At 36.8% G+C, this 21219-nt stretch overlaps 1 protein-coding gene, 1 long non-coding RNA gene and 1 other non-coding gene across 15 annotated transcripts in view; 1 reads left to right on the forward strand and 2 right to left on the reverse strand.

Moving 5' to 3' along the window:
• Window positions 1-21219, reverse strand: part of FAM13B (family with sequence similarity 13 member B) — a 90591-nt gene that overhangs the window by 12228 nt on the left and 57144 nt on the right. For 5 of the 13 annotated variants that reach the window (XM_023255556.2, XM_045059384.1, XM_045059373.1 and 2 more), the window contains 9 exons: window positions 14299-14363; window positions 12067-12115; window positions 11518-11668; window positions 8455-8520; window positions 6845-7055; window positions 5602-5731; window positions 4666-4765; window positions 2388-2617; window positions 2-85 (listed from right to left, as the gene is read on the reverse strand). In XM_023255556.2, the coding sequence (XP_023111324.1) occupies window positions 2-85; window positions 2388-2617; window positions 4666-4765; window positions 5602-5731; window positions 6845-7055; window positions 8455-8520; window positions 11518-11668; window positions 12067-12115; window positions 14299-14363 (1086 nt within the window). The remainder of the gene's footprint in view (window position 1; window positions 86-2387; window positions 2618-4665; window positions 4766-5601; window positions 5732-6844; window positions 7056-8454; window positions 8521-11517; window positions 11669-12066; window positions 12116-14298; window positions 14364-21219) is intronic. The other 8 variants (XM_023255564.2, XM_023255539.2, XM_023255566.2 and 5 more) reach the window with 6 other exon arrangements.
• Window positions 4684-19395, forward strand: LOC123385977. The gene is made up of 2 exons (XR_006599310.1): window positions 4684-4779; window positions 19305-19395. It is a non-coding gene; the product is annotated as an uncharacterized LOC123385977 (long non-coding RNA).
• TRNAL-UAG lies at window positions 15400-15481 on the reverse strand. Its single transcript has one exon. It is a non-coding gene; the product is annotated as a tRNA-Leu (tRNA).

Genomic DNA, 21219 nt, shown 5'->3' on the forward strand with positions numbered 1-21219 from the left:
CCGGCCTTCCATGTTGACTTTCATAGTAAAGAAGACTTTTCTGGAGAGAAGTTTTCTCTTCTATCAAGTGATCTTTTGTCATTTTCTACAATTTAAAAGAAAAAATAAATAAAAAAACCACTCTCACTGGCATCATCATGATTTTCATCATCCCCACAACGTAAATAATTAGGGTAAAAGGGCAGCCAATCACCACTCCAGCCTAGAATAATACAGTCTTTCCTGGGGCACCTGGCTGGTTCAGTCTGTTAGTATGCAACTCTTGATCTTGGGGTTGTGAGTTTGAGCCCCATGATGGATATAAAGATTACTTAAAAAAAACATTTTTAAAAAAAGAATGCAGCCTTTCCTTACAGATTTGCAGACATTTTTCGAATGTGGTCTTCTAATAAGGAGGTACCAACCCTCTTTGGTGGCTTATTTATATTTTACCTAAATAAATTATGAATACTGGCTTAGTGACCTTGGGTAAGTTAAATTCTTTTTGTCCAATATTCTAATCTATAAAATAGGGATACTAGACCCTACCTCATAGGGCTTTACTGAGGACTAAATGAGTTAATATGTTACAAAGGCATTTATAATAGTGCCTACCTACCACACAACAGGCACACACAAATGCCTATTGATTAATTTTGCAGTCTTCTATTAGCATTGTAACTATAATTTCATATATACACATAAAACACACACACACAATAGCACAGATCTAATAATCTACCATTTCTACTAAACTATTAAGAAAATCTGGCAGCAGTATAGTAGATAAATCTTGAAAAAGTGAAACACTGCCAATTTGTGACCTAGACTTCTACTATATAAGCTCAGTTTCCCTTCCTATATGATGCTTTCTTTACATGCAATACTCATCTCCTATCTTTCAGTACTCTAAACTGTAACAGAGGAAAGACATCCCAAACTTATTTGCCCACAGAACCTTCCCACTTTGTTCCACGGGACCACCTTTTAACATCTCAAAAAACCGATGTTCCACTGAACAGCCTTTTGAACACCAGACCAAACAGACTCTCTACTTACTCCCAGGGTGAGACAATCTATGTTTCTCACCAGAGTGGAAGAGAGGTAAAATTAAAAAAAAAAAAAAAAAAAAAAAAAAAAAAAATTCACTGGATAATATCTTCCTGTAACTAATACATTAGATTATATACATCCAGTAGAGGACAGCTAGGGATAGCCTATAAAACACTGTGATTTCAACCTCAAGCCAGCACTTTAAACCTAAGACAATGAATTCAAATTATGATGATCCAATCAAAATCATCTCTAGAGACTCTTAAAAACTGAGAACAAACCGAGGGTTGATAGGGGGTTGGAGGGAGGGGAGGGTAGGTGATGGGTACTGAAGAGGGCATCTTTTGGGATGAGCACTGGGTGCTGTATGGAAACCAATTTGACCATAAATTTCATATATTAAAAAAAAAAATCATCTCTAGAAAACTGGGTGGAGAGAGGGGACAGGAGGTTGGCTGATCTAACACAAAACTGAAAAATAAGAAAAGTGGAGGGAGGGAAGTGATTAAAAATTCTAATCTAGCCCTGTTCAAGGGAGACAAACACTTCCAATATTTCGATTTTGAGAAAGGTGTACTCTGTTGTCAAGCTAGGAATGAGCATCAGGATCAGGGCTCATCACTGCCTACACAAAAGTTCACCTGAGACCAACTCTGTATGGTCTCAGCAAATCTCATCTGATAAATAATTTGGGTTGCCAAATGCTCTGACCAGGACTGTCCTAGGAATGGGGTTTATTGAGTTACAGTTCTTTGAAAAAACTCTTTTATTTAATCCTCACAACCATATTGTGTTAGCACTTTAAAGGACATAATCATATCCATGTGAGTCATAGGACTGTTGAAAGGACACAGGGGCAAAATGGAAATAACACAATGAGTCAGGGCCTGCAAAAGCTAAGAACTCAATACAAGTAACTATTAAGACACAAGGCTAAGACTCAAGCTCAGTTATGTTTACACTCTTTATATACTCATCTTGCCAAGTGTCTCCAATATAAATAAACAGATCAGCATTCTCGTTTCTTTAGTTTTACTTTTTTTTTTTTTTTTTAAGCTCTTATTCCCGAGTAGTCTCTTCACCCAACGTAGGGCTCAAACTCACTCCCAAGCTCCTGACAGAGTCACATGCTTTACCAACCAAGCCAGCCAAGTGCCCCTTAGTTTTACTACTGTGACTCAGTCCCAGAATGACTGGACACTTCGGGTGTGGAGATAAAAACATGTTTATCTGCAAACTTGGGGAGCATCCTCAAACCAATAAGACCACCTACACAATTCTATGCCACTGGGGTAATTATTTTGTTTCAGGGACTCTAAAGGCTAGTCTGGGCAAAAAGCATAGGTCAAGATTACTTTGATATCTTCTGGAAGACACCTCTCAACACGTTTTTCTTTCAGTCTTTTCAGAATAAGTTCAAGTGTTGCTTCCTTAGATGGCTTCTTCTCCTTCTGAATAACCCTGGATTCATCTTCATTCTCTTCATCTTCATGGTCTAGAGAAGAGCCAAAGCTTTTTGGAAGAGTGTTACTACGTGGGCGTGTCTGAGGTACAAATTCTCCATCAGAGCTTTTGTGTTTTGCATCTACATTTCAGAACCAAGACCACAGGTTAGTAATATTGACTTTGTTAAAGATGCAAAAGAATAAGCATGATATACAACAGGAGAGTAGACATTAACAGCACACAGGCTCAGATATGTCAAGGTTAAATGAAATATTTAAATTCTACAGATAGCAAGCTATACCATTCATTCTTTCAGCCATTATTCATAGAAAACCTACCACAAAGAAAGATTCTCTAATAAGCACTGGTGATACAGTAATAAACAAAGAGACATGGTCCCTGTTTTCATGGAGCATATATTCAAGGAAGTAAAAACAAAAAACAAGTAATCAGATTCATAAAATAATTTCAAAGAGTGCTAAGTGCTATAAAGAGAACAGGGGACTGCCATTTGCAACTACGTGGATGGAACTGAAGGGTATTATGCTAAGTGAAATTAGTCAGAGAAAGACAAATATACGACTTCACTCATGAGGACTTTAAAATACAAAACAGATGAACATAAGGGAAGGGAAGGAAAAATAATACAAAAACACGGAGGGGGACAAAGCATAAGAGACTCTTAAATATGGAGAACAAACAGAGTGTTACTGGAGGGGTTGTGGGATGGGGGATGGGCTAAATGGGTAAGGGGCATTAAGGAATCTACTCCTGAAATCATTGTTGCACTATATGCTAACTAACTTAGATGTACATTTAAAAAAATAAATTAAAAAAAAAAAAGAAGAAGAGAACAGGGGATGACATCACAGTGCCAAAAGGAACATGGTTTGGGGGAAGAGCGACTACATTGAATGGACTGACAAAAAAGGACTTTCTGAGATGGTGACATCCTAATTGAACATGGAAGAAGCAGCAGCTAACCTAGCATAGAAGATTTGGGGGAAGAGCATTCCTCCCCAACTGAGGCAACAGCCAATGCACAGGCCCTGAAGCATGGCATGTTTAAGGAACAGAAAATGAGAGTAGGATATGATAAAATGGCCTAAGGGCACAATAGGCAAGGTCTTGAAAGCCATGGTAAAGGGTTTATTCTAATTAAAGAGGGAAGCCACAAGGAGGCCTCTGAAGATAAGTAACAGTTTTAAAAGATAATTCTGGCTGCTATGCAGAGAATGAACTGTAAGACAACATAAGTTGAAGAAAACTGGAAAATTAGTTAAGAGACTAATGCTGGTCAATTTAATACACTTATCAGTAACACACTCAAGGTAATGATTTTCACTGGTGGTTGGAAACTAGCATTAAACAAGGAAATACTTAATAGAATTGTACGGAAAAATTCTAAAGAGGTAAGAGAACTTATTTTAACCACAGGGGTGTAAACTCAATGACCACAGGGACACTGTCTTATCCACTACTATAGGCTCAGATGTCTACAAGATTTGGTACTTAAAGATAATAAAAATTCTGTTGAATAAATTCAAATGAATATACCAAAATGTAATGCTCCAGATTATAAACCCATACTTGGTACAGATAATCTTTTAAGGATTAACAATTACCAAAAAGCATGCTGACTAAGCACCCACAAAGTAAATATAATTTAGCAACTACTGTACTGGGCCAAACCAACCCACTAACAAAGACTTAGTTTTAAATTAAAGACAATTTTTAGTCTCTGTAGTATAAACAGTTCGTTATGATAGTCTTTGATTAAATACCCACCAACAATTCTTAATGAAATACCTACCAAATCCAAAACTGCTTAATATTTGAAATGTATTTCAGATAAATTTCATAACATCACCTATGAACATATACTTTACGGCCCCTTTCAAAACACTATTACTAACAGAAACACAAGAAAGACATCTGGAAGAATATAGAACTACCACTTTGACCATAACTAAGAGAAGAACAAAATGAAGCTTTTATTTTTGCCAGTGTCTCAGATTTTAAATTATCAAAAATTATAACCATAATTCTCATAGAATATAACTCTCATTAATTCATGTCATAGAATTATTAGTTCATGTAATTTTCATGTAATGAGAATACTAAAATAGTGAGAATAAAACATACTACTTAAATGCAAATATATTGTAAAAATGATGTGTTTTCTACCTTTAATTTGCTTCCGCAGTTTAGTAAGCTCTGTCATCCATTTTAGTACCTTTGGATTGGCCGCAATATCACTGTAGGAGGGCTGAAAAATTAAGGAACACTGACCCCTCTGTGGTAAGCAATAATTGTTCATTTATGCCCAAATAATATTTTACAGTTCCTACAGCAGAGATTTCGCCCAGTCCTTGCTTCATCTTACCTTATTTAATGTAGACAGAATGGGATATCAAGTAAAGCTCTCTCACAGCAGGGTGTAGCAACTGACAAAAGCCACATTTGAAAATGTCTTCTGACTCCAAGTATAGGATTCTTTTCACTTCACACGCTCTAATTAAATATCTCTCCCCTATCCCTCTCACTCCCGAACTTTCCCCCTGCTCCCCTTGCTACTTGTGGGTTTTGAGGAAACAGAAATAGCATTAATGTGGTTTGTTAATGTAAAGTATTTCCTTTAAAAATTATACAAGCTTGGGGCGCCTAGGTGGCAAAGTTGGTTAAGCGTACAACTCTTGATCTCGGCTCAGGTCATGGTCTCACAGTTTGTGAGTTCGAGCCTTGCGTCAGCCTCTGCGCTGATGGTGCAGAGTCTGCTTGGGATTCTGTCTCTCCTCTCTGCCCCTCCCCGGCTTGTGCTCTCTCTCTCAAAATAAATTTTAAAAACTTAAAAAAAATGTTTTTAATAAAGTAATTTTCCATTTTCCATTAAAAAAATTATACAATCTTTTTCGCCAATGGAAATCTAAAAATACAATGGTAAGAATACTGGCCTGGAAATGAGGCGGCTAAGGATCTATATAATCTCAGTTCTACATGATCAGTATTTCTCTGTACATCTCAACTTCGCTATCTAAGGAAAGAGATGGACTAATGCTCGCCAAAGAACTTCCTCCCAGTTCCAATAGTTCTACCAAACCCTGAACAATGCTATAAATTTACCTTGTTATTTCTTTCCCTTTCAAACTGTTCCTCAAATTGTCTAATTTTTTTCTGAAGTTTCTTGACCAACTGATATGGTGTTCTATCTTCTCTTTTTTCATCTTTTGAACTGAAGGATGATCTTCGAATCCTGAATTAAAACAAGAAGCAGATACTGTTAGTTCAAGTTATTATAGACGGTAGCTAGAGTTCTCGTGGGGTTCATGTCAATGTACAAAAATATCAAATTACTATGAGATGTACACCTGAAACTAAGAGATTTTTTTTTCATTTTATTTTTAAGTAATTTCTATACCCAATGTGGGGCTCAAACCTACAACCCTGAGATCAAGCATGCTCTACTGACTGAGCCAGCTAGGTACCCCTGAAACTAAGAGAATATTAATACTGTATGTCAATTTTATTTCAATAAAAAATAAAGAGGGGAGCCTGGATGGCTCAGTCAGTTAAGCATCTGACTCTTGATTTCGGTTCAGGTCACGATCTCATGGTTCATGAGATGGAGCCACACATTGGGCTCTACACTAACAGGGATTCTCTTTCCTCCTCTCTCTCTCTGCCCCTCCCCCGCTCACGCTCACTCACTCTGTGTCAAAATGACTAAATTTAAAAAATAAAAAAAGAATATTAAAACAAAAATAAAGAAGCTACCCAGTTGAAAATTGTTACCAACACTGTATCTCTTATTACTCTGATATAACATAATGCCATTTCCCAGAAGCAAATCTTTAAAGTAACATTAAAGAACAGGTAGTAAAAAAAACACCTTTCACAATAGTGTTACAGACCACAACATCAGGTTATGCAAGCAGTGTTGAAAACAATTTGTAATCACTCAAAAGTCGTTTGGACAAAGGCCGAAAAGAAGCAAAGGTGCCTAGCAGCTCAGAGTTCTTTTTGTGTTCAAACTGCAAAGGAAAGGTTTTGACATTCAGAATCAATTTAGTTTTGACAATAAAAACATTAGGGACTGGTGAGCTCCACTTGCTGCTTCCCTTCCAGAGTTTTTTATTTCAGTCATAAGTGAATAAATGAGTATGTACACTGTGAGGAAATGTCTATTAGAGAGCGAACCCTCAATGAACTCAGAATTTAGGGGAAGGGGCCCTTCCCAATAATTAAAAATGTTTTTCATGATACAGGGGGAAAGGCTGTGAACAGCAAAGTCTAGAGGATCAAATCTCTCAAAGGACCTGGTGACATAATAGGAATGACCTCTCATAAGTACATAAAAATAATGCACCTAGTAAAAGAAAGTGCCTTAGATGAGGAATCCAGTGTTTCTGGGTCATGAAGGAAACGCTGGCTTTGCCCAAAATCTAAACTACGGTGCGATAATATTGGGGGACAGTCCTCTTCCAGGGGGTGATGATTCATTCTTCCAGCTTGTGGAGAGAGCTGAGCTTCTCCAGAGTCAGAGTCTTCCTGCCAAGACTTAAAAGCAGGAAATGGCTCTGTAAAACAAACACAAAGAATAGTACCATGGGTCTCTTGGCTCCACATGGAAAAAAGTCACACAATTATCAACTATGTTGTCTTTAAATCATATTATGCAGTGGTTCATATAATATTTATTGTACACTTTTTTTAAAAAACAAGGGATACAGGATCTTCATAAAGCCTATTATAGTGTATAATTTTCTAAGCTTCATTTTTCTTGTTTAGCTCAAGAGTTCTATTTTCATAGAAGGAATTACACCTTAAATTTCTGAACCCAGTCACAAAGCAAGAAAAAACACTGTCAAGCTCTTTAAAGTTATATTAGTTATTATTTTTGAAGTGCTGTTTTAGAAACAGTAAACACTCGATAGCCCTCAATAATAGCTGCCAGGTGAATAAACTATGCCTCACTGTCAAGTGGCTATGTTAAAAGTAGAAGCCATTCCCCATACTATTTACAACACTCACCAAACGGAGCTCTCTGACCCCAAAAGAATTCTTAACATTTCCAAATGAGGAGCTAACTAACCTGACAGCACCTGGCCACTGGCATTAAATTGTGGTTATTTTCTATTACAGGATTCCTATGTTTAATATGTATCCTAATAATTAAAACCCAACAGTATTACTGACAAAATTTATCAGCATTAAACCTTAAGCACATTTATCTTAGTGGAGTTATCCCATCTGTCATCAAATGAAACCACACTGATATATTTGATGTCTGTGCACACATAAGGTTTGATTACATACAGAACACATACAGATAAACATACAATCCACAAATATACTCCAAATACAAAAATATAAGTGTCACTGAAGTCCAGAAGGGAGAAAAACTTTTCCATCTACACATTAATTTTATTTATAACTACAATTTAAAATTCTGATGTATGGCCATTAACAATAGCAAAAATGAGTTTTTAAGTATTTTTGGATGCAAAGATGGCTTGACAGTGTCAAAAATCAATGCTGTTCTTTTCTTTTTCTTCACACAAGTGAATAAAATTACTTTAGTAATTTAATTTAACTTTATACGTTAGCAATTTAAAGCATTACATTTTTTTCCAGGGTAATAAGAACATAATATAGTTTGTTTTTAAAGCCCAGATCAATCTGATAACTAAAAATTGGGTACAAAGCGTGCAATCCCACAACAAACCCAGCAATAAAGTGATTTTCAAAGCAACCCTTGTACCTGCTCCCCAGCAAGTAACTGGTAATAAACATTTTATGAGAAATCTCCTGTTTTAAGAAAAGAGAGAAATAATAAAAACAATTTTTTCTGGGTATCATTTTTAACCCAGAACAGTTTTCCTAATATATGGGGACAGCAGGAGAAGGGCTCATAAAAAGGCAAACAAAGTGAACCATAAAAAGGCAAAAAACTAAACTATGGTGAACCATACTTACCCTCCCCATCTCTCTGCAGATGCATTGTTTTGAAATCAATGAGGGGAAAAGTGATAGGGCATGACGCTAATAAAATGGAAAAAATGGCAAAAAATACTAAAGTGAACACACAGCACAGTCAGAACAAACCATACACATAACTAACACAAAGCCAAAGATACCAAAAACATTTCCCTAAAACCAGTTAGGCATTCTGCTCAAAAACTTTATTCAAAGAAATTACTACTAACCAAACTTTAAAAACAAACACAAACATACATTTCCATTTCAGCAAGCAAGGCAAAAAAATCAAAGTAGTGCTGTTTTATTAAAACTCAAACATAAAACTGAAGAAATGGAAACTCTTAACCAAGTACTGTTTGAAGCTTTTCAGTATAACGGATTTGACAGAAAAATACCTCCCTTAGTTTGCTCTTTAAAAAGATCTTATTTGTCTTTCATTCAAGAGTTAGCAGGAAAGAATCTGAAGGAAAGATATTGCCCACTTTCATTGAAAGCCAAAAACTTCTAAACGGCTGCTACAAATTCATACTGGCAGTAGACATGTGCTACCTGCTTGCCAACTGCATTCTGTTGACAATCCTTCAAACAATACAAAAAACAAAACCCACACACTAAGGAAGAGTGAGGTGGGCTTCTATTTGGAGTGACCCCACTTGTCTATGAAGAGTCGTATCAAACAAAGTAGGTCTCTGATTCTAAGGTATCTAGAGTCTAAAGTAATTTGGTCTCTTAAGGAAGTCTTTCCTTAGAATACCCTAATTCCTAGATATACAAAATTAATCTTTGTATTGGTGGCAAAGTTGGAAGCAAAAACAAGGTCTGCTAACAGCCACTTTTTCGAGCACATGCAGGGTTCATGGCTGGGTTCACTCAAAGGGCTACTACCACTGGCTCTCTGAAAGTCACCCTATTCCTATGAAAGCCAGCAGGAGGCCTATGTGGATTTTTAACAGTGGTTGAGCCAGGTTTATAACAGGGCAGCTGAGGCACTGAAAATTAGAGGTCTATAGTTACTTTCTTTCCCTACCACAAGTTGTAAGGAGTAGATTCTGACAGGGAAACTGCGAGCCCAGCATTAAGTTGTCTTTAGGTAAGCCTCCAGAAAGCTGACGCTGAACACAGAAAATTCTGCCTCCTCACACACTGGAAAACAACTGCTCTTCTATGCTTATAAAACAAGATCAGGACCCCCAGGCCAAAGATTATAAAGAGCTATTTATCTGCATTCTCCAAAAGGGAGAAGCATCAGGCCTCTGTCAGAATCCCAGCCTCATCTTTTAGGGACTCCTTTCCTATTATGGCTCCAGGGATCCTCTGTTAACACCACTTCTTTTCAGTGACTATGCCAGGATATATAAATGAAAAGGGACGTGTAATCTTTACTGCCTTTAGATGCTAACATATTCCAGAATTCTGGGGAGCATCTTCATAAATTCCAAACATCCTAATAACCCGGAACAAAGCAAATGAAAGACAACTTCCTGATTTAGTCTAAGTAAGACATGATTTAGTCTAAGTTAAGACACATAATATGCCACTGGGCATGCCAAACATCTAGAACAAAAAAATAAATAAAAAAAAAAAAAAAAAAAGGAGGGGGGTGGAGAGACAGCAGTAAAGATTGGCACAGACAATGACTTGGTTGGGGCTTTTAAAAAAATAGCTATACCTTAAAAATAAACTCCAATTGTGATCAAATGAACAGACTTGAGGTGGCAAACGGAACCTGTGGTATTAGCACTACAATTCTTGTTATTGCCACTGTATGTCATCAGCTAACTTGCCAAAGGTAAGATAACCAAGGGATCTTCATCCAAGCAAACAAATAAGTAACTTGAAGATTCCTCAGTTGTCTCAATGTCTCTTTTACTTAGAAAGTTATATGATCCCATACCCCTAGATCCAAATTTGTTGCTGGCTTCCATTCCCCCACCCTCAACATTTTATTTGAAAGTTTATAAACAGACAGCAAAGTTGAAAAAATTTTACAGTGAACATCCATACACCAATCACCTAGATTCTACCATTAACATTTTACTATACTTGCTTTATAAACATTTATCCATCCCATTAACTATCTTATTTTTTTCATGAATTTCAAAGTAAACTGCAGGGAATGAAATACTTCCCCATAAACACTTTAGCATGCAAATCATTCACTGGAGTTCAATATTTATTTAGGTTTTGCATCTTTTGATTAAAAAAAAAAAACAGGGGCGCCTGGGTGGCGCAGTCGGTTAAGCGTCCGACTTCAGCCAGGTCACGATCTCGCGGTCCGTGAGTTCGAGCCCCGCGTCAGGCTTTGGGCTGATGGCTCGGAGCCTGGAGCCTGTTTCTGATTCTGTGTCTCCCTCTCTCTCTGCCCCTCCCCCGTTCATGCTCTGTCTCTCTCTGTCCCAAAAATAAATAAACGTTGAAAAAAAAAAAAATTAAAAAAAAAAACATATCCAGTGAAATCAACGTCTTAAGTGTACATTTGCTGAGTTCTAACAAATAAATATACACATGTGGCTTGCTTTTTAAATTTAAACTTTCCTCCTCTGTAAAAAATGATAGGACTCTGTTCTCATACTTTCATAACCTAATATACAGATGCAGGGTTATGGGACAGTATTTGCTTAGGAACGCCTTTGAAGATCATTTTGCAAAAAAGTATTCCTGACGATCACAGAGAAAAGGTAGCTACCTATAAGGCTTCTGTTTACAAAATGGTGAGATCCCCAAGCCCTAACATACAAGATTTCCAAAGACCGGGAGGCAGAACCTGGTTTAACAGTTAACGAAAGCCTATACTGGGGGATTTTATTTTTTTAATCAGTTCTAACTTCATCTTCAAAGCTCATGGATCAGATAAGAATTTCGAGTTTCTATGAGATAGTCACCCTACAATCTCATTAGTGCAGTCGAGTAACAACACTCACTCGCTCCTCTTACATGAAAGAGAAAACAGAAAGTCGAAATGAATCAGGTTGTCCAAAAAGAACAGTAATCTCATTATTGCTTTAAATAATTTCAGTTACAAACAAAAATATCAGGAAAATAATGTGTGGCTAAAATTACCTTCCCATTTATCACCATCAGAAACATTCTTCAGATCTAAATGTGGAATTTGGGTTCCACATGCTGCTTCCCCTTGAACACCAACACTTTGACCTCCTGGCACTTCTGATTCAGTGTTGGCATTCAAATCACATATCTTGCTACTAGAATCCTGTATTTTAAAATAAAAAATACATTTCACAACCACAAAGCTTTTCTCACTCAGCTTAAAAACAAGCAGCATACATCCTTGGATGGTTTCCTTCAGTCTACTGTGCCCATGTACTCAGCTGTCCCACTTCCACCCTCCGAACTATTTGCAAATATACACCTGCAGTTTGATAATATGTACTAGTGGAAGCCAAAGTTTGAATCCCAAATTTAGGAAGTGTTTTCATAAACAAGTTTCTTACGACTAAAAGTCACTACTTAACTGTAAAATATATGGTAAAGAGAATCTAGATTTAAGTCTCCTATAAACCTTTCAATCCAAGAGTTAAAGGCCAGATATAATAACTGGTAGATTAAACTTAGTCAAATTTTTAAGAACCATAAGAAAAAATAACTTACCAGAATCAGGTGTGACAATGTATCACTGTCAAATGACACATATTCTTTCCTAAAAATACAAGTACAGTTATTAGTCTTTTAAGAATAAATAGATTACTACCATTGCATTTTTTTTTTTTTTTTACCTAGATTCCTCTCTTCCCCATATACTTAGCGTTTACAATGTGAGAGAAAATGACAACTGGACATATGCCCATTCTTTGGAGCCCTATATCTGAAAATCACACACTACTGAAAAGATCCACAGAATTACTTCAGGTTTAGAAAAATTAACATCTGCCATCCTCCCACACAACCACCCCTCAAAAGAAAAACATCTAAAAAGGAAATTTAAATCCACAATAAATAGAAAACAAAAGGGTTGAATGTCAAATGGAAAAGATTTTGTAAAGTAAATATTAGTTTTAATTGAATAGCTTTATTATCCCCAACTCTGAGACTTTTTGTTTTTCCTTTTGAAGATTTTTTTTAAAGGTATAGCTATAGTCCTGTTTTTTTTTTTTTATGGTCCTGTATTTTAAATCTGATTGTGTTCTATCACAATCAAAACAAGACAACTACTTCTAGACCTCTCCTTCCTCAAAACATAATGGTAACATGTAAAAAGGAAATTTAAAATTTCAATTCACCTCTTATTCCCCTATAAAAATGAACCCCTATTTAGAGCAAGTATTAGAGCAAGCTGTCACAAATGATCTCTAACTATCTGACCAGTCAACAGAGCATCTAATCTCATAACGGGTTAAAAGTTTTCCCCAAAGATATGGTTATAATTTACAATGATACACACAGATGCTGCTTCTATCCTGCCACAACAGTGTGTACCTAGAAGACAGGTCTTGATCTAGCTATTCCAAGTCATCTCCTCATATATGTAATTACCTTATTCTTCCTGAGCATGAGAAATGACCTAAATTCCCTGGCAAGCTCAAAGGCAAGCTTCCTTTGATTAGAGTGGGAGCAAATGGCGGAACTCAAGTCTTCTACCTTGAGACTACAAAAGACCCGATCACCTTAATTTGAGAAACATGAGTGTTAAACATGCAAAATGTAATCCATCTAACCAAGGAATTCTTTGGATCTAAAAACAAGTTTGCTAACCTATACACAAGTTGAAGAGGAAAGATCTTTTCCAAAAAGATTGAGTCCTCACTAAATGGATCCTTATTGTTCTACCAAATCCAGATGTCATCATTCTGGGGATGCCTGTTAATGTTGTTAATCTTATATCTTCAGCCCATAGCTCCAATACTCCCTGGGCTGGAAGAGGATCATTCCTGCCTCCTGAAAGGAAGCACAAGGAACTGCTGTAAGCAGGAAATCTGTGGACCTTCAGAGTATGGAGACACTCCAGAGACATGGCTCCAAAGAATTTACTTACCCTCAGAGTACAGGTTTCCTATTCGCAATTAAGAAAGACAATGGCATTAACACAAGTTTACCCTTGCCAACACGCTATCACCAAATCAGTAATGTTGTTTCAGAATCCTCAGTATTTACATTCTAGTCTGTGTTCATTACTGATGTGTTTTCTAAATACTAAATCATCTTTCCTAAATCATCTTTCCTAAGAAAGTTATAATACATTTCTTGGCAATGTCTCAGGGAATCAGAAAAAGGGTAACAAGACCAAAACCTACTCAGTGACTTAAAATATTCTAGAAAGCTTCTGCTCAAAAGAACTCTATCAAGTATCTATGGAGACCACATATGGCTGAACTACTCATTGCCTCAGGTATCTCCCTCCCATTTTTGCTGGCCAATGAGGAAACAAGCACAAACTGCATTAAGAGTGCACTAACCTGGGACACACCAAGGAGGAGCTGGAAGGGGAAAAAACCATCCTGTACAAATGTGTTAAAACAAATATACTATAATCTTTCAGTTAGTTATCCACAGTTCTATGCCTATGAATCAACTTACTGAAAAGTGTATTCAGAATATCCATAAATTTCCAATTGTTCTACAAACCAATTGAAAGTTTTTAAGTGTCTCCAAGAAAGCTCTGTTCTTCCCTCTGAATATTTTCCAAGTTATAATTAATGTCTGTCTGAACCTGTAGCCCCACTGAATATTTATGAATATTCTTCATGCATACCATTAAAATAAGAAGTTGGTTTTTTAGATTATCAAAAATGTTAATAGATTCATGTAAAAATTTCACCCCCAAATGTGTAAAGGGCTCCAATTCTCAAAATGACCAATTAATTAGTAATGAGAGGAAATGCTTACCCCTCAAGACAGCCATCTTCACTGTCACCGTGGTCACTGCATGGCTCTAACAGTATACCTACAGACTGACAAAAAGAATACCACTGCTGTATTAATGGAGCTCCCAACACTCATATATGAAAGGAAATTTCCAAACTAAATTCTATTAGATTACAAGTCAGTCAAACGCCCCCTTTTAATTCTTTGTAATCGTCTTTAAGTATTGACATCCCTTTTAACAGAGAATAAGTTATCTTTCTCAAAACTTGAGGCATGTGTGCATGTGTGTGGATGTGTGTGTAAAACGGAGACCCTGTATTCTCACTACACTATTAAGAGGTACTACAGTTACTATCACATTCCTTTTCCTTCCTTAGAACTCTTTCCTCCAAAAAGGATAGCTTTATTGTCCTACCTGCCAACTGCTGCTTCTCTTTCTTCCCAGCCACAAACATGTTAAGTTGGTAACTTCCTAGCAGGTAACACAGAAATCATTTGGTTCACCACATCCCCTTATCATATACATTTGAAATAACAACTGTAAACCTCAGAAACACATGAGAACACTCCCCCTATTTTCTAATGAGTCTAAGGACACCATCCTATTCCTGTTCCTTCCCCAGATACTTACTGAGCCTAATAAAAAAATCCTGTGCATTACTACAAATTATGTAAACTCTTCAGTGTTTTTGAGAATCACTTCCAATCAACAGTTCAATTCTTAACAAACTATTTGTCCAGTTTTAATATGAAAGACAGTTCATAATTATCTGGAAAAAGCTATTAAATTACTTTTCCATTTTCCAACTAAATATCTCTTTGAGGTTGAATTGGTTTCATGCACTTCAAACAAAAGAACCTATAGCAACAGACTGAATGCAGAAGCAGATATGAGAATCCAACTTGACTTTTATTAAGTCAAACAAGCATTAATGATATTTGTAAATATGTAAAATAATACCATTCCTCAAAGTAAAAAAATGTTTTATGTAGCTTTTTTTTTTTTTAACATTTATTTATTGTTGAGAGACAGAGACAAACACAGCATGAACAGGGGAGGGGCAGAGAGAGACGGAGACACAGAATCCGAAGCAGGCTCCAAGCTCTGAGGTGTCAGCACAGAGCCCAACATGGGGCTTGAACCCACGAACCGTGAGATGACCTGAGCCTAAGTCAGACGCTCAACCGACTGAGCCACCCAGGCGCCCCTATGTAGCTTTTTATTAAGCTTTTTATTAAAAGCAACCTTATTTATAGTAACTTGAGTGAGTTTAATAAACATTTTTTTAATTTTTCAATTTTAATTTTTAATGTGGTAAATAATAATCAATACACCTATGTAAATAAAATCCTTCTAGTATGTTCAATAACTCTTAAGAATATCAAGAGATCCTGAGACTCCAACCGTGAGAACCACTGATCAGACTTCAGCAACCTCTCTGCTCTGGAATACAGCTTTACAGTCTTAAATATGAAGGCATCTGGGCTCGGGAAATAATCATTACCTAGACCCAAGATTTAAAATGAGCCTTGGTGGGGCACCTGGGTGGCTCAGTCAGTTAAGTGTCAGACACGTGATTTCAGATCAGGTCATGATCTCACAGTTCATGGGTTCAAGTTCCACATCACACTCCAGAGCCTGCTTGGGATTCTGTCTCCCTCTCTCTCTAAAATAAACATTTAGGGGCGCCTGGGTGGTGCAGTCAGTTAAGCGTCCGACTTCAGCCAGGTCACGATCTCGCAGTCCGGGAGTTCGAGCCCCGCGTCAGGCTCTGGGCTGATGGCTCGGAGCCTGGAGCCTGTTTCCGATTCTGTGTCTCCCTCTCTCTCTGTCCCTCCCCCATTCATGCTCTCTCTGTGTCCCAAAAATAAATAAAAAAATAATAATAATAAAATAAAATAAAATAAACATTTAAAAAAATTAAAAATTAAAAAAAATAAGACTTGGTGTTTTACTCCAAGAACCAAATTCAAGTCTCATCACAAATGAGAGTTACAATCATTTAATTGCCTATCTTACAGTTACTGGAGAGAATAAAAAAAAATAGCTTACAAGAAAAACTTATAAAGCTCTATTATAAAAGTACACTATTACATCACCAACTCTAATTTAATCTATAATTCCTTATACTATGAAATAACTGAAACAAGTGTAAGGACTGACAGAATACCTACATATTTTCTAGCCAGATGTAGCCAACATAATTCTTAAACAAATAGTGGAAAGTAGTAAAACAAAGAAACAAACAACAACAAAAAAACCCACGGCAAGTGGAGGGAACATAAAAGAAAGATGCAGTGACAGAAGACAAATGCTGAAAGCCCAGCAGTGAAATACAGAGTAAGAATACAGGGTTATGCTCTAAAATATGCCCCAGGACAAAAAAATAAAAGCTGTTAGAGTCAGGTTAAAGTATGGCCAGACTTCAACTTAAAAGACACAGAAATATGCAATTCTTTCTTGAGAAACTAAAGTATGTTTTATCATGTGAACAAATTGTACTTCCTCAGAATTCACTCCACATAAAACATTCATTCCTTTGTACATGGGCAGAAAAAGCTTTTTTATTCTAAACTATCAGCAGGCAAAACAGCCCATACTCTCCCCCCGACCCCATCCCTTCCCCACAAACATCAGCGTCCTCAAAAGGAGGTCCAGGCACTGTGGTCTCAATTAAGGTAAGCCAGAGAGCTCTGGTGGTAGTGGTGGCGGCGGCAGTACTAGTGGGAGGAGCAGCTGCAACATAATCATAACGCCAATGTTTTGGGGGCTGTCACAGCTTACTGCCAGGAACTAATTAAAGCCTGATGGGCATTTCCAGTAATTTCTCTGGCCTCCACCCATTACTTATGCATCCATTATTGAAGCTTCCACATTGTTTAGTTCCGCATCTTCCCATCTCCACTTACCTAGTACTCAAGCATGCTAACAGTTACTTCTTTTAAGTAAGCTAAATATTCTCATTCCACTCTCACATTTCATCTGCTTAGTAAACTCTCACTAAACAGTATGTTAAATATACTTCATTATAAGCCAATTTCTTCCATTGATTAATGTGGTCAAAACTGGTAAGTCTCCACAGCAAAGAAAACCATCATTAGAATGAAAAGGCAATCTAGTGAATGGGAGAAAATAATGGCAAGCAATGTATCTGACAATAGGTCAATATCCAAAATGTATAAAGAACACATACAACTCAACAGGAAAAAGACCCAAACAATGCAATTTAAAAATGGGCAAAGGATCTGAATACACATTTGTCAAAGAAGACATACAGATGGTTAACAGGTACATGAAAAGGTATTCAACGTCACTAATCACCAGAGAAATACGAATCAAAACCACAGTAAGATAGCATCTCACACTTAGCAGAATGGCTATTATCAAAAAGACTAGAAATCACAAGTGTTGGGGAGCATGGGTGGCTCAAGTTGGCTGAACATCTAGCTCTTCTAAGTTTATTTATGTATTTTGAGAGGGGTGCAGAGAGAAGGGGAGAGAAAGAATCCCAAGTAGGCTCTACAATGTCAACACAGAACCCAATGAGAGACTTCATCTCACAAACTGCAAGATCATGACTTGAACTGAAATCAAGAGTCAGCCACTTAACCAACTGAGCCACCTAGGCACCCTGAACATATGACTATTGATTTAGGCTCAGGTCATGATCCCAAGGTCACGGGATTGTGCCCCACTTCAGGCTCCGCCCTGAGCAGAGAGTCTGCTTAAGATTCTCTCTCTCCCTCTGCCTCTCCTCCCCTCGCAGTCAAGAAAGAAAGGAAAAGAGAGAAAGAGAGAGGGAGAGCAAACATTGGCACAAAGATGTGGAGAAAAGGGAACCATAGTGCACTGTTGTGAAAATGTAAAGTGACCCAGCCACTATGGAAAGCCGTATGGACGTACCTCAAAAAATTAAAATTAGAACATATGATTATCAGCAATTCCACTTTTGGATATTTATCCAAAGGAAACAAAACACTAATTCAAAAAGATAACTGCAGCGCCATGTTCACTGTAGCATTATTTACAATAGCCAAAACATGGAAACAACCTAAGTGTCTATCAATGGATGAATGAATAAAGAAAATGCGGTGTATATATTTATATATTTGGAGTATTATTTTGCCATAAAAAAGGAGGAAATCCTGCCATTTGTCACAACATGGATGGACCATGAGTGCATTATGCTAAGTGAAATAAGTCAGACAGAGAAAGACATATGCCATATGATGTCATTTATATGTGACATCTAAAAAACGAAACAAAAACAACCTCATAGATACAGAGAACAGATCTGTCATTGCCAGAGGTAGAGGCTCGGGGGTGGGCAAAATGCGTGAAAGCAGTAAAAAGGTACAAACTTCCAATTAGAAAATGAATAAGATATAGGGATATAATGAAAATCACAGTGACTATATTTAATAATTCTGTATAGTATATTTGAATGTTGCTAAGAGTAGATCTTACAAGTCTCATCACAAGAAATAAAGTTTTTTAACTGTGTGGTGATGGATGTTAACTAGACAGGCTGTGATCACTTCATAATATATACAGTATCATGTTGCATACTTGAAACTAATATAATATGTCAATTATATCGCAATTTTTAAAAATGTTTTTATGTTTATTTATTTTTGGGAGAGAGACAGAGCGTACGCATGAGCAAGCAGGGGAGGGGCAAGGAGAGAGGGAAACACAGAATCGAAACATACTCCAGGCACTGAGCTATCAGCACAGACCCCAATGCGGGGCTTGAACTTATGAACTGTAAGATCATGAACTGAGCCGAAGTCAGACGCTTAACTGACTGAGCCACCCAGGTGCCCAATTATATTGCCATTTTTAAAAATAAAGAGAGACTGGGATTTAAAAACAACAAAACAAACATGTTACTGAATGACTGTTTCCTGGCAGAGGTTTTAAGTATTTTCGTAACTGTTAAGAAAAAACAAAAACAATCTGAGGAGATCTCATAATAGTACACATTGAAGTGACAATCATCTATCTCTTGTGCTCTATCATCTAGCTCTGCGAGACCTTCCCAAATACATCTGGACTCCACTTGAAGGAGATTACATCTCATTAATTGCTCATTGTTTGGAGGATATAAATAAATGTAAGTTTGTTAGGTATCAACAATTAAAAGCTTGCTAATCTTGAAATGGATTGATTTATGATAAAGTTATTGATAAGAACAAGTATTTTGATATAATCTCTAATCAGGCTACTGATCACTTTCAACCCCTCAAAAACAGTCCAAATTCCTGTACAAACTATTGTACCATTTACAGATCACTCTCCTATCAGTACAAAAATTCTAAATATTTACTACAAAGCTAGTAGCACATTTAAAAAACCCATTAATTTGCTAAAGACTGATCTGATAAAAGACTGTTACTCAAAATAAACGAAGAACTCCTAAAACTCAACAGAAAACAACCCAATTAAAAAATGGGCTTCGGGTTCGTGAGGAAAACAATGGGCAGAAGGCCTGAACTCATTAAAGATACAGATGACAAATAAGCATATGAAAAGATACTCAACATCATTATGGCATTAAGAAAACTGCAAATTAAAAACAACAATGAAATATCATTATACACATATTAGAACTGCAAAAATCTGGAACACTGACAACAACAAATACTGGTGAAGTAGTGGAGCAAGAGGAAAACTTAAACATTACTGGTAGGAAAGCAAAATGGTACAGCCATTTTGGAAGACAGCTGGAGGTTTCTTATAAAATTTGTACCATTTGACCTATCAATTATACTGCTTATTATTTACCCAAAGGTGCGAAGAACTTATGTCTACACAGATATTAGTACCAGTGTTATTGATAACTGCCAAAACTTGCAAGCAACCAAGATGTCCTTCAGTAGATGATTGGATAAATAAATTGTGGTACACTGCAGCAATGGCAATGACTAAGCGCTAAAAAATGAGCTATCAAGCCATGAAGCAAATGTGAAAGTAACTTAAATGCATACTACTAAGAAACCACTATGAAAAGGCTACATACTGTACAATTCCAACTATACGATTCTGGAAAAGGCAAAACTATGCAGACAATAAAAAGATCTATGGTTGCACGGGTGGTGGGAGAAATAAACAGAGCACAGAGGATGTTTAGGACAGGTTAAAAACCACAGTATGAATATTATAACAAATACATGTCATTTTACGTTTGTCCAAACCTATGAAATGCACAACACTAGGAATGAACATTAAGGTAAACTAGACTGTGAATGATTATGATGTGTCAAGGCAGGTTCGTCCTTGGTAAAATACGTACCATTCAGGTGAGTGACGGTGATAATGTGGGAGTGTGCCTGTGTTGGGGCAGGGAGCATAGGGGAAATTACCATACCTCCCTCTCCATTTTGTTGTAAACCTAAAACTGCTCTTAAAAAAACAACAAAAAAAAAGGTTTTGGGGAAAAATAATTTTTGCCTTGTTAACAAAGTAAATGATACACCAATTCACCAATTTCATTCAACACATTTACTTAGGGGCACCTGGCTAGCTCAGTCAGTAAAGCACATGACTCTTGATCTCAGGGTTTTAAATTCAAGCCCCACACAGGGTGTGGAGCCTACTTAAAATATATATATATATATATATATATATATATATATATTTTATTTAGTTGCCTACTATGTGCCAGATGTTACTCATTTATTCGTCACATATTCCACAAATACTTAATGAATACCTATGTGTTCTAGATAATGGGATGCAATAATGAACAAATAAAAATCTCAATCCTCATGAAGGGTTGAGGGATTATAGTTCCTGGTGGGAGACAGACAGTAAACTACTAATTTAAAAGATATGTGCAATAGCGATAACACTATCAAGGGCAAGAGGGAAAAGGACCGAAACTTCAGGGACTAGATGGGGGTGGGTCAATGGGAAGACCTGCTAATACTAATACAGAG

Source organism: Felis catus, chromosome A1, assembly GCF_018350175.1.
Source record: "Felis catus isolate Fca126 chromosome A1, F.catus_Fca126_mat1.0, whole genome shotgun sequence".
Taxonomy (NCBI): Eukaryota; Metazoa; Chordata; class Mammalia; order Carnivora; family Felidae; genus Felis; species Felis catus.